The sequence below is a fragment of the Periplaneta americana genome, chromosome 16 (genome assembly GCF_040183065.1).
Source record: "Periplaneta americana isolate PAMFEO1 chromosome 16, P.americana_PAMFEO1_priV1, whole genome shotgun sequence".
Lineage (NCBI taxonomy): Eukaryota > Metazoa > Arthropoda > Insecta > Blattodea > Blattidae > Periplaneta > Periplaneta americana.
In genome coordinates this window covers 24037432-24051481 of record NC_091132.1, presented here as the reverse complement: position 1 = coordinate 24051481, position 14050 = coordinate 24037432, and the positions used below count along the sequence as shown (strand labels likewise).

The window sequence follows — 14050 nt, the reverse complement described above, 5'->3', positions numbered from 1 at the left end:
ATTCCTTTGAAACTGACAGAAAATTATATATATATATATATATATATATATATATATATATATATTATATGCATTCCGTCGGATCCCGGCCAACTAGTCACTCATATCGAGTGCACCTCAGCACATGTGTGGACTTCGGTCCTGCGTTCATAGACATCTATGACGTAGTGCAGAGGGCGGCCACTAGAGGGAACCCAAGAGTTGGAGTTTAATCTGAGACGATTTTAACCGGCGTCGGGGTTGTATCCGGTGTGGCTTAGTGGATAAAGCATCAGCACGTAGAGCTGAAAACCCGGGTTCAAATCCCGGCGCCGGAGAGAATTTTTCTCTGTTCCATTACTCTTTCATCGTATGACAGAAAATTGTTAGCACCATTAATAATAAATTCATAATTCAATTTTATTCGACTGTGAAGGGATGACGACACCCTCTTGATCTCACGAATACAGCTGTTGCGACAAAGAGAAATAACTGTTGTCTACTTGCGCTGCTCCCTGGAAGTAGTTCCTGAAACTGCGTACATCGTTGCCAGTTGATGTCACAAGCATGTAATTCTGAATGATCAAATGTGTAGAAATATTCATGTATCGGTATATTTTATAATGAAGAACATTTTCACATTTTATTTGGATGAAAGAGTAATTTTTCATGCGAATTCTCCATAAAACCTGTTTTTTATTAATGGTATCGTGATTATGAAGTAATTTCGTGGATTTCTATCATTTTCGCGAAATTTAGTGGATATATTTCACTTAATTTTGGACTTTTCTTAAGAAATTTGCATTTTCCATGCGTAAAATTAAGTTTTTAACACATTTCGCGTATATCGTTAATACCAAAAAATCACATCTCTATTAATAAGGCGTTTTTTGTTTTCTTCTGTAAATCACCTCGCAATCCTCGTCCTTTACACGACACCCCAGGGGGTCGCGACCCACACTTTGAGAACCACTGCTGAAGAGAAGCACACTCAGCCCGCTGCAGTACTTCCCGGACAGATGGCTGGTATGTTGAGAAAGACGGATGAACCACATAAAATGTATTGTTTATGGATAAAATAATACGTAAACATGTTTTCTGTTACTTTCTAAAAATGTATGTTTAAGCAAATACAAGTTGAAAGCAATATATGGGACTACATCAGCGGTGACCAAAACTCGAGCTGCAGTGATTACATGCGACAGACAGCCTATGAAGTAAGGAGACGGAGGAAAGGTAGTTGGCATGAAAACTACAACCAGTGGTGGTTCCTGTACTAACCCCTTGATAAATCCCGCGGGTAAAAATCTCAAGCTTTGCTGTATCAGTAATGTCACTGCTGTCATCAAGAGCCAGCGAATAATATAAGATTTTTCTTGTTTCTTTTGTTAACCTTCCTCTTGAATATAATCAGGAATTTTCTAAATTCTTCTCTCGATACTTGGTCGAGAAATTCGTAGTTTTTTTAAATTAAAAACGTCTTATGGACAAGTTATTTAAGCTATTTTAATCATTACTCTTTTGAGAAATTCTGTTCTATTAAAAGGCTTTAGAGCACGAGATATTTCAAACCCATTAGGTAGCTGACTTCCTTACAGTACATTTTATTTATATCATCTTTCTCTTCTTGGCTATGATTTAAGACATGTCAATTCCTGGCGTTTAACAGTTCGTTGGCATATAATATTGAATAAGTTTTTCTACAACATTATTATTATTATTATTATTATTATTATTATTATTATTATTATTATCATTATTATTAAATGAATAACTAATAAATAGTTACCCTTATCTAAAGATTACGAAGATTAAAATTGAGATAAAACCTAATCATTTTATCCTTCTAGGGAGAAGATCTAAAAATATCAATATTCATGCACGTACAGAATTATAGAAACACATACTTAGTGGTCAGTAATAATAATAATAATAATAATAATAATACATTATTCAGCGTGGCAATTACTGTTTCTATATAGCCCAGCCGTGGCGAAAATGCGATTGTGCGCCGAGCCACTGTGTAACCTGCAACGTGCATAGCACCTATGGAGGGAGGCGGACAACCGAAGGGGAAGTGAAGCAACTGTCTGACTTATTAACGGTTTTTCATTTCCCTTACGTCAAGCACTTAAATATAATTTTATACAGTACAAGGCTACAAACTAATGTTTAGTACGTGTAACGAAGAAAGAAATGAACAAGAAAACATAAGACACATTATCACAACCTAAAATTAATTGTCTTCAGAATGTCTCTGCGACAGAGTTTCAAAATCAGAAGTTATGTCACTCACTGCCAGTCGTAGTTGATCACGAAGGTATGTGTCTGTCAGTCGATCTAAATTTGGTTTTTACTATTTTAATTGTTGAAAATAATTTTTCACAAACGTAAGTTGTAGCGAACGTTGCTTCAAAAGAGCAAGCGAAAGAACGAAAGTTCCGATATTTATTTTTGGTAAAGATTTGAAAAGTTCAACATTTGTCAAGTCCTTACATCTAGCTTTCATTTAACATCATATTGTAAATCTGTGAGTTTAAATTGAAGATATAATCGCATTATTCGTACATCTGCTGAAAAAGGATCGACGTACAGAGATGATGATGATGATGATGATAATAATAATAATAATAGTAATAATAATAATAATAATAATAATAATAATAATAATAATAATAATAATAATAATAATAATAACCTTTTAATGTTTCATCAGTAACATGTAGTAACTTATAATGCTGTTTTATGTTATACAACCGTTTTCCTCGTAATACTTGTGAAGAAATCATACATTTAATATTCTCATCATATTGGCAGCAAAAAATGCGTCCTCCCATCTTACTTGAAACTTTCGTTTTTATAGAGATATATGGTTTCGAGAGAGACATTGCGACGATATGCCATTCGCAGGTCAGAGACAAATGCAAATGGAACGGAGTTTGACTCCAGTGAGTGAGAGGGTGGGGGTTGGGGAATGTAGGAAGCAAAGGAAATGCGCAGCTATCATTGCGAGCCACTATGTGCTCGTGAGTCGCATTTTCGCCACGGCTGATATAGCCTAATCCTAATTAAACCGTTGAGCAAAGTAAATATATTACAATTTGTCCGACAGAACAACAAAAAAGTTATGCAAATCTAGTCTTTCAGGTGAAGCTCCCTGTAAAGCAGATTTGAATAATTTCAAGGGAAAAATTGTTCCGGGGCCAGGTATCGATCCCGGGACCTCCGGTTGAACGTACAAGCGCTCTACCACTGAGCTACCCGGGAACTCCACCCGACACCGTCTCAATTTTTCCCTTTATATCCACACAACTCGCGTGGGCTGACGAAACGCCAGAGACCCACGACGAGTGCACACAATCTCTGTGTGACTTGGAATTGTTGTTTTCTGTTAACGTACACAGTAACGTATATATTATGCAAATCTAGTCTTTCAGGTGAAGCTCCCTGTAAAGCAGATTTGAATAATTTCAAGGGAAAAATTGTTCAGGGGCCGGGTATCGTTCCCGGGACGTTACTGTGTACGTTAACAGAAAACCACAATTCTATATATACGTTACTGTGTACGTTAACAGAAAACCACAATTCCATATATACGTTACTGTGTACGTTAACAGAAAACCACAATTCCAAGTCACACAGAGATTGTGTGCACTCGTCGTGGGTCTCTGACGTTTCGTCAGCCCACGCGAGTTGTGTGGATATAAAGGGAAAAATTGAGACGGTGTCGGGTGGAGTTCCCGGGTAGCTCAGTGGTAGAGCGCTTGTACGTTCAACCAGAGGTCCCGGGATCGATACCCGGCCCCGGAACAATTTTTCCCTTGAAATTATTCAACAAAAAAGTTCTCCTCATTCTTTACGAAATCACCTCTTATTGCTTGTAGAGAGAGAGAGAGAGTTTGTAGATATCACCATTGCTTGCCTCCAGTACGTGAATGAAACACAGCAATATACAGGGAACTCCTCGTACCCGTTTGAATGTCTGTGATTACGCGATGTATCACGACACCCGCTTTGGTCACCGCTGCACTACATAGACCAAAAATAAACACAAATGCATTTTGATCACGCAATAATATTTGAAGCAAGGAACTATTTCATATGGACTTAAATAAAAATAAACATTTCAATTCGTCACTACGTCTCCATGATTTCCGGTTGCCGTAATAAGACTGTCGACTCAATAATACTTACACAATAAGCAATTAACGGAACACAATCTTCGCAAGATCCGACGAGATTTGTAATGAACAAAGCAGATTAAGGACAGTTATCCTCCTGAAGAATTACTAGTTTATCCTTTTCTTTGCGTTCTCTAAGCCGATACCCAGCTTCTAGGCACTGGATGCTTTTACTTCTCTGGCACAACACAACTAATCTTCGCACATCGATGAACACCTGAACGTCTTGAATCATAATTATAACGTCCTCATTCTAGCACTTCTTCATTAACACCGTATTAGCGACTCGTATGTAGTCTCTCCTTATGTAAGTCATAACAGCCGCCGTTGTAGCTCAGTTGAACTAGCGCTAGCTCGCGGACCCAGGTTCGGATCCCGGTGATGGCGGGGTCACATCTGTGGTGGACAAAGTCAAAATTCTGAAGGCTTTCGTAAGGTCCGCTCCCATTTAGCGAAATCGAATCGAATTAAAACAAAGTGAAATGTTTGCCGTCGCTCATATCTAGTGGAATGGAATCGAATAGAACCGAAGCGTGTTGCAGTTTAAAATGGATCGGATAATAGCTTCAGCACAATTATGTGAAGTGGTGGAAAAATAAGAAATAAATATCAAACATATGATGTATAGTATGATAATATCAAAACAGAATTGCATAATTTATTGTATTTGCATACTACTTGCTTACTTACTTACTGGCTGTTAAGGAACCCGGAGGTTCATTGCCGCCCTCACATAAGCCTGCCAATGGTCCCTATCTTGAGCAAGATTAATCCAGTCTCTATCATCATATCCCACCTCCCTCAAATCCATTTTAATATTATCTTCCCATCTACGTCTCGGCCTCCCCAAAGGTCTTTTCCCCTCTGGCCTTCCAACTAACACTCTATATGCATTTCTGGATTCGTCCATACGTGCTACATGCCCTGTCCATCTCAAACGTCTGGATTTAATGTTCCTAATTATGTCAGGTGAAGGATACAATGCTTGTGTAACTTTCTCCATTCTCCTGTAACGTCATCCCTTTTAGCCCCAAATATTTTCCTAAGAACCTTTTTCTCAAAAACCCTCAATCTCTGTTCCTCTCTCAAAGTGAGAGTCCAAGCTTCACAGCCGTATTTGCATACGAAAATTAAGTTTAATTTTTACCTGCTGTTTTCGTTAATTTCACTTATTAAGTGTATGGGAATTAATAGATACGGAACAACATTGTGTATGTAGTTAAATTTGGTGGTAAACGTAACGGCACGGTTCAATGCTACCGTGGTAATTCTCCAGTATAGCGATAGATACAAATTATTTTTTAATAAAGTAACCATTAATTAATTTGTTACTCCAAAACGAATTATAATTAATAACTTAACTTTTAAGCACAAGAGCAATGGCAAGCAACTGATATGTCTGTACATTTGTTAATGAATATTATTGCTACTCCGTCATATAATGTGTATTCACATTACTAACGTTCTTCCCCCTGCCGTTTCTTTCCACGCTCTTCTTCTAGAAACATTGCGTAATATAAGCTATCATGGCTCTCGTTCTCTTTCTTGTGTAAGCGTGTGTATTCGAGCACGTTTGCTACGTGCGGTTCAGTGATGGTGTACCTGTGTGTTTTTCGGTAATTTTAACAAACCATTTTGCCGTCAGCGAAAACATCCAGGAAAAAAAGGTCACTGTACGTTATGCACGTGTAGATTTCCAAGAACAGAAAGTAACGCAAAAAATTTAAAATAATCATAGTACGTTATAATTGTTACCATGTATGAATGAGTATAAGGTATATTATACTTAAATAATGCACTTCTAATTCATATTATCATGGCCTAAACGAACTACAATTACGTATGAAATGTGTTATAATTAAAATAACTGCTGAGTTGAGGCTGACTTACCAGTTTACGCCTTCTGAAATAACACAAACACGTAGCATTAACTGCACGACACTCTGAACTGAATCCACAGACGCTGTACAGATTTAGTTTGATGTCATTATTTATAAACACTTAATATGCACTTCGTTGTAATTATTACACCAATTGCTACCTCATCTTGCTTCCATTGCGACGCATTTAAAGACGTGACTGTCAACGAATGCAAAGAATACACACGGTTACCTCTAGTCATTTGTTTAGTTTCTCTTATCACACATTGTTGAGCGACAGCACAATCCATAGGCCTATATTGAAATAAAATTTATAGTCATTTGTTTTTTGTAGACTGCGTGCGAATTCACTCTCAATCGACTTGGCGGTGCACCTGTACTGAGAGCCTTTACAAGATAAATGAGCCCGAGGCCGTTCTTTAGTCCGCAGTAATGAACAATGTACGTAATTCGTCCTGATTTCCTCTTCTCCCCCCGCTCTACGCAACGTCTGTGTCCTGTGGGCGGTCAGCCAGAAAGTGTACACCGCGCCGTAACTGATAGGCCTACTACTCACTGGAAGGTCCGTCCAATCAGACCAACTGGCCCTTTCACAATTCACCTTGCAAGAAATCGTTTAACAACACTACGCAGACTGTGAAACACGACCGTCAACACTTCGAGGTGGTGAAGTGGTGTATCAAACTCAATAATTAACGAAAACATCATACAGTTAGAGATGAGCTTAATAGTAATATACGTTACAAGAGCGGTATGTTGACGTTTTCATGGTCGAGGAAAAGATTGAAAAAGCGAAACGTAGTTGAGCTTTTTTTAATTTCCGAGAACATGAAAACAAACATACCGCTCGTGTATCGTACATTATTTTGTGCGAAGATCGTTTATTACATACCTGAAAGACGAATTTCTAATTAGTTGCAATGAAATCTCCATGTTGGTTTCTGTTTAATGACGCCAACTTCGGAAAACAAATATATCTATCTTCTACATTGTTCCTATAAAATGTTTTCTGTGTTTACTATACTCCAGCAGGCCGTAATATACGTCTGTCTTTTTTTTTCCCCAGTCTATAAATGCAAACTTAAAACAAACGGTAAGGTTATGTAATGATTTATTTTTCATTTTAATATTTTAACAATATTATTTATATAACATATTGCAGTAATAACATCGACATCTGGAATCTTGTTGATTTTTTCACGGCTTCCTTAATGTTACTTGCATCAGGAATGCAATAAGTTTCTTGGAGTAGTAGACTTTACTTAATTTTTGCAAATATTTAAAAACAATAATTAACATTGCAATTTAGGTGAAATTGCAGTGGTAAGTTTCCAATTTATAATTATTACTATGTTAAACGTCTCTAAAAATAATATGTTAAAAGCCTAAAGCAGTAAAATGAATGTCGCGCTTAGGCGGTAAGAAGAGGGAAATTGTTATGTGTGTTACGTTGGGAATACTGAATGTGGTATTTCACACTTACTGCGTATTGGTTCTGTGCGGAAAACAAGCAAATACGCACGATCTCGCACAAACGATATTTTCAAGTATCTGTGATAACTGTGACTGTGACAATTAAATATCTGTGACTTTTATCGGTGATTTTGTCACACCGATATTTTATATCGATACGTAAGCACGATATGCATGAATTACACCGATATTTTGTCACACCGAAAAAAATTAGCAGGAAATATTGAAGAGCAGTGAAATATGAATACGATTTCTCTATACACACCACTCATCAGTGATTTATATGGGAAAATCCAACAAAGAAATTATGTACATGTACCATTAACAAATAAATACATACCTAACTGAACAGTAACATGTCGAAAGTTAACTTCATGTACCAAGAGGTTATATTGTAGATATTAAACCAGTTGATCAGTTTTAAATGAAATTGAGGTTATATGATTATCCTAATCGTTTTAAAAAGTTATCCTTTTTATTGTATATAATATAATGGATAAATTATTTTAAGTCGTGTATTAACATTATAATATTCAGTCATAAAATAAAAATTAACGAAACATAAGTATTCGGAAAAACATTGGAAAATCATTACAAAACAAAACAGTTGTTCAGACAGGATTTTGCACAAGATTATGCACTGGTAACCAATGGTGTTATTATTTAAATCGTGTAATATCTACATCATTTATAGTAAGATGGATAAACTACCGCCAGATTGCTGTTATTGTATCATGCGCACGCGCAAACCAACGACGTAGAGGAGAAAATATCAGTCACAGAGTACTGAATACGGAGCAGATTTCGATAGCGATATTTTGTCACAGATATCTCGCGTCATCAGTCATAGGTTTATCTGTGACAAAAAAATACCTGTGACAAAATATCGGTTTGTGAAATATCGGCCATCTCTACATACAGTGTAGTCTTCCATGCGCACACGCAGAGTTATGGGGGCACTGCCCCCAAAACTTGTCTGAACTATTTTTTTTCTATTAACGTTACAAAATATTGAATTCAAAAGATATTTTTTGCTTTTGTTTATGATTAAGTTTCTGTGCTCAAATTGACGAATTAATGTCTTCAGATCATTGTCTGAACTATAATATTTATTTTAAATTTCTAACGGTCTTACTAATAAAAACTCTATATACAGACGTTTAACTGTCTTATACTCATACAATGAGTAGCTCGTTTATAAGTCGTGTGTAAATTCCTTACTAATAATCACTACATACGTCGTGTATAACAGTACAACTGTTACACAGCTACGTCATAGTTTCGTCATTATTTCGTTACGAAAGGTAATAGAATATCTGAGGTTCTCTACTGCATTCGGTAGAGCGCTCTAGTGTTGCGTGTTAAATATCGATAGTACAACTGGCCCTAATCGATTACCACACTACATTTTGGTCAAAGAGTACAAGCTACAGCAATATTATTCTAATAAACCTATGATCTTTGGTTTGTTCTTCTGTGGTTACAAGGTAAACATTATCATAAAATGACAGTCGATGCGAACAGCTGTTAAAGGGGCGGCCATTTTTTCCCTATATACAACGCTTAAACAAGGGGTTTTGTGTATATAACTACTGCAAAGCAATTCCCATTGTATAGTTACAGCCTGTTTATACGTCCATAGCTTATTCACGATTTATTAGTAATGTTTTCTGTCTCAACTCTGCATAAGTCTCGTATAAAAACTATACACGGTTTATTAGTAAGACTGTAAGTGTATAAGAATTGCTATACCTCATTTGAGAAATGAAAGCATTGTAATGTGTCTTTTGTAACTGTCTGCACTCATGTGTCTGCAGGTGTTTAGGCCGCCACTTGGAGAAATATGAATAACATACTGCACAACAATGCAGAAAAAAGAAAGTAATCCCGGTGTAATGTGTAAACTTAAAGAGAGATTAAGGGGAGGCAGAGGTGAATATTTCAAAATCCACAAAATTTATCCGATTTGTTTGAAATTGATCATGGATACTAATTATGTTATTAGTAATGGACATACAAAGTTTCAACTTTCTAAGTACAATAGTTCTGTAAATATTAATAATTTTATAAAACTTTATATCGTTTGATATAAAATGCTCCATGCACCATATTGTATAGTAGCCTCGTTTAATTATTAGGCAGCGGCATTCCTTTTAAGATTTGTAGGTCTTTATTGCATGCTCCGATAATAAAATGAAAATGCGACGTTGTCACGTCTTGTTTGTTGCTGCTATATATTAATATAACATGGAGTATTGGAGCGGCCTTCAAAAGACTTGACGACAATGGACAGCACAACATAATTAAAATTATTGAAACTACAAAGCTTCCGTCCTCTTTGACACCGCTAGCGTACTAATTGAACGTGGCCACTATAAGAAATTTTCAATATTTCTTTTTATTTATATGGTCAGAGAAGGTATATAAATATTGATAAGTATTAGTTTATTATGGGAATAATATAGTAATACAGTTATCTTGGTTTTAATTTCACACTTCAAAGGGCACAAAATCAAAAACCAACATCGGAATATGAAAATATAGTGTATAAAGGTAATAAAAATGGGAAAAAAAAACAAATTTTCTTCAATTTTGTTCAAAATTTCACCTCTGCCTCCCCTTAAATAAAATAATTAGAGTTTACATTTCATATCATATTTTCAGGAAGGTAAACTTCATATACAAAGTTTCTGTTAGCACTGTTACGTAGTTGTATTGATGTATGCATGTGTTTCTGTACGAGAGAGAAAAAGAGGGAGATTGATTTAAGTTATGCCTTATTATAATTTATAGCAGACCTACAGTTCAAGCCCTATACAACTCGGTCCGAAACATCGCGGATATGAATGTAACACTGTAAGAAACATGTCCCCGAAAATACCTTTATTAAATGATCGTATTCCGATATACTATACCACGGTCAAGCTATAACTGAGGGAGGCGGTAAATGATGTCCCATAAAATGCTCCTTTTTCTATTAAAAGCTCCCTTCGCCATTGCTATTCTCCTTTTGACTTCCTGGCAGCAGCTCGTGTTACTACTTATAGCATATCCCAAGTATTTGAAACTGCCCACTTGCTCTACTGCCTCATTTAGAAATCTCAAGTTTAACTTCATTATTTTTTTCCCATAACCATAGTTTTCGTCTTGTTTGCATTTCTCTTCATCCCATACTGCTCACAGCTGTCATTTAGCTCCAGTAGCATATCCCTCAGTATCATTTCCTCTTCTGCTAATAACGCCATATCATCAGCAAATGTTATGCACTTTATCCTTCTTCCTCCTACTATCACCCGCTTCCTTCTGACATTTCTTCTCCTTTCCTGAATTAGACTCGTTTCATATAAAGATTACTGAGCAGCCTTCTCTCTTTCCAATCCACACCAATTAACATAAGTAGTATATATCCACAGAGTGAACCTAAGTAATGTTACTAATTTTCAGTGGCGTAGCGTCAATGTAAGCTAAAAAGCTCAGCTTCCCCAGTTAATAATAATTTCATAATAAACCTGCAGTCTATGGACAAAATTATTTATTAGTTTTAATAGAATTTATAATTACCGCGTTAAATATTGTGATGCGGCAGCTCAGGATGATTTGTGATGCAGCAGTAAACTAGAAGCCTGCACACACCAGCTTCCAAGCAGACTGGTTTCTTTCACTCATTCTTCTGTGTAACCCACCCCGCAGATTTTCCATCCCTTTCTAACTAAACTACACTGGTCGCAAGGCTAACAAGAAGCTAGCTTTAACATTTAAAATAAGTAGTTTCCGAGTTATCCCTTTTCGTCAGTTGTGTTCAGTTGAAGTGTTAGTGTGCGTTGTGGCTGATATAATAAATTATGAGTGAAATAACAGTTCCTGACACTAATTTACTTGAATTTTTAGGACAATTCTATTATAAAGACTGACTTACGAATAAAAGTGTGATCTAAAAAACAAATGACCGACTTCCTAGCTGTCAATGAAGGATACAACCAAAAGACAGATGCATACATACGTAATGATACTAATACTGTATTTATTGACCGTTAATATTGTGATTCCTCTAACTATGACAGGGAGTGAGTTAATGTTATACGTATACGTGTCTGTTTGTTAAGAGATATGTGTAAACGGTGAAATCATATTTTACTATGTACCATTTGAGGTCATGCCTTATTGGTGTTACTTACGAGGTTCCAACCAATCTTCGACTGCTGACTTGACACTGACTACTATTTATTTTAAGACTATATTTTTGTAATACGTTTTCTCATATTGCAAGAAAGACAACTTGAATTAGCTTCCCCTGCTCAAAATTTCATGCTACGCCACTGCTAATTTTAGGGGGTTATTCTTTGAGATATTTCAAACAAAAAAGTTTAATACAATTTTGCTCGTTTGTGCTTCCTTTTCGAGATAAAAATTGTTTTATATGAAACATTCCATAACGTGTTTTGGGAAAGCCTTTGATTAAATTCCCAATATGCTTAGTCAATTTAAGAGAGCAATATCTTGTGATCATAAATGATTGAAAGAATTTTCATTTTGTCCTACAAATGTGCAGAAATTTGATCCGAACAAATGTAACTTTTCCTTCTGAAAAGGAATTTTAAAATGTTACATTTGTTCGGATTAAATTTCTGCACATTTAAAGGACAAAACTAAAAGTGTTTCAATAATTTATTATCATAATACGAGTATACTGCTGTCTTAAATTGACTAAGCATATTGGGAATTAAATCAATGGCTTTCCCAAAACACACTATAAAATATTTCGTATAAAGCAATTTTTATCTCGAAAAGGAAGCAAAAACAAGAAAAAATGTGTTAAACTTATTTGTTTGACGTATCTCAAAGAATAAGCCCCAAAAATTAATGACATTACTTACGATCCAGCCTGTATAATTATATAAACTAAAACCCCAGCATGCCGCTTGGTAAATTAGAGCTCTCTTGAGTGTAATAATAGTTTAAAATATCATGTTTTATTTAATGACGCTCGCAACTGCCGAGATTATACCAGCGTCGCCGGTGTGCCGGAATTTTGTCCCGCAGGAGTTCTTTTACATGCCACAAAATCTACTGACATGAACTTGTCGCATTTAAGGTTCAATATTATAATGGAAACAGTATTTATAAACGTCAATATTGCACGATATTTATTTGCCAAAGAGAATCACATGCTACATACTTCCATTTAACTTCAATATTATAACGAAAACAATATTTATACATCATGGAGATGCTATCTAAGATTAAACAAATGTAAGCAATAGGAAGACAGATTTATTTTAACAGTCTAAGCAACAGTAATGTTAAAATGTTACGTTTTATTTAACGACGCTCGCAACTGCAGAGGTTATATCAGCGTCGCCGGATGTGCCGGAATTTTGTCCCACAGGAGTCCTTTTACATGCCAGTAAATCTACTGACATGAGCCTGTCGCATTTAAGCACACTTAAATGCCATCGACCTGCCCCGGGATCGAACCCGCAACCTTGGGCATAGAAGGCCAGCGCTATACCAATTCGCCAACCAGATCAACGCAACAGTAGTGATTTCTATGAATGTGGCAGATGGAAAAGGATGAATATAATTTCACAGATCGTGGTATTAAAAGTTAGTGAACCAAATTAACCGATATAAGTAAGAAAAAATGTGTTAAAAGGGGGAGGGGAAAATGAAATTCTATTAAATAGAGATGGTCAGCGACAGTGCTGACAATGGGAAGTGGGCCTCGGAGCCGGAATCATTGTGAACTACAAGCCCATCATAACATGCCACAAGACAAGCAAGCCTTCACTTTCTTCTTCAACAAGGTTTGCTTCTTGCAATACTCGTAAATATCTTGAATTGAGTAGCTGGTCACACATTACGTTTCGTAATCATGAAACTTCGGAATCATCTCGAATAATGACAATCGCAAATACGCTTAGCAACAATGACTCAGTAAAAGCTTGTAACATTACACGTGAATAAACCACATACCTTCCTGTTAACATCACAAAATAGCACACATACCGTGCTGTGTAGAAGGAGAAGAAATATTACGACCTTAAATAAGCTGAGAGCATTAGATTCTCATATTACAGACTACGACAGCACAGAGTTACGTACAGTCAATCACACAAATGTGTGCAGACGTTGCTAGCAGCGTCAACTTCAAGGACTGGAATCTTGTGTCGGGATTACAGTATCTACCATTCATTACCTTCAGCTCTAACTTCATGGGAACATTAAGGCCCTTTTTCAATCAACCTTTGTTCAATATTTGGCATGCTATTAAAGCAGTTTAACAGTAAACTTAAATGAAGAGATGTTTCATCAACTTTTGTTACTGTTAACATCATGTTAAACACATTGTTAAATTAACACCGTATACTCCCGCAGATTAATCCTTAACGTCCTGTTACAGCGTGAATCATGGCTGCCAGGGGACATAAATGGAGACAACGGATTTTATTGCTGATCTTTCCCCTTACTTACTTACTTACTTACTTACTTACTTACTTACTTACTTACTTACTTACTTAATTACTTACTTTTAAGGAA

At 36.1% G+C, this 14050-nt stretch overlaps 1 protein-coding gene across 2 annotated transcripts in view; it reads right to left on the bottom strand.

Annotated features, from left to right (window-relative positions):
* Positions 1–14050, bottom strand: part of LOC138716149 (uncharacterized) — a 71559-nt gene that overhangs the window by 30376 nt on the left and 27133 nt on the right. Inside the window, exon 1 of one of the 2 annotated variants that reach the window (XM_069848973.1) lies at positions 6051–6507. The exons of the other annotated variant lie outside the window; for it this stretch is intronic. Coding sequence (XP_069705074.1) covers positions 6051–6088 — 38 coding nt within the window. The 5' untranslated portion in view covers positions 6089–6507. Of the gene's footprint in view, positions 1–6050; positions 6508–14050 lie in introns of those variants that run through there. 2 annotated transcript variants of the gene reach the window in all.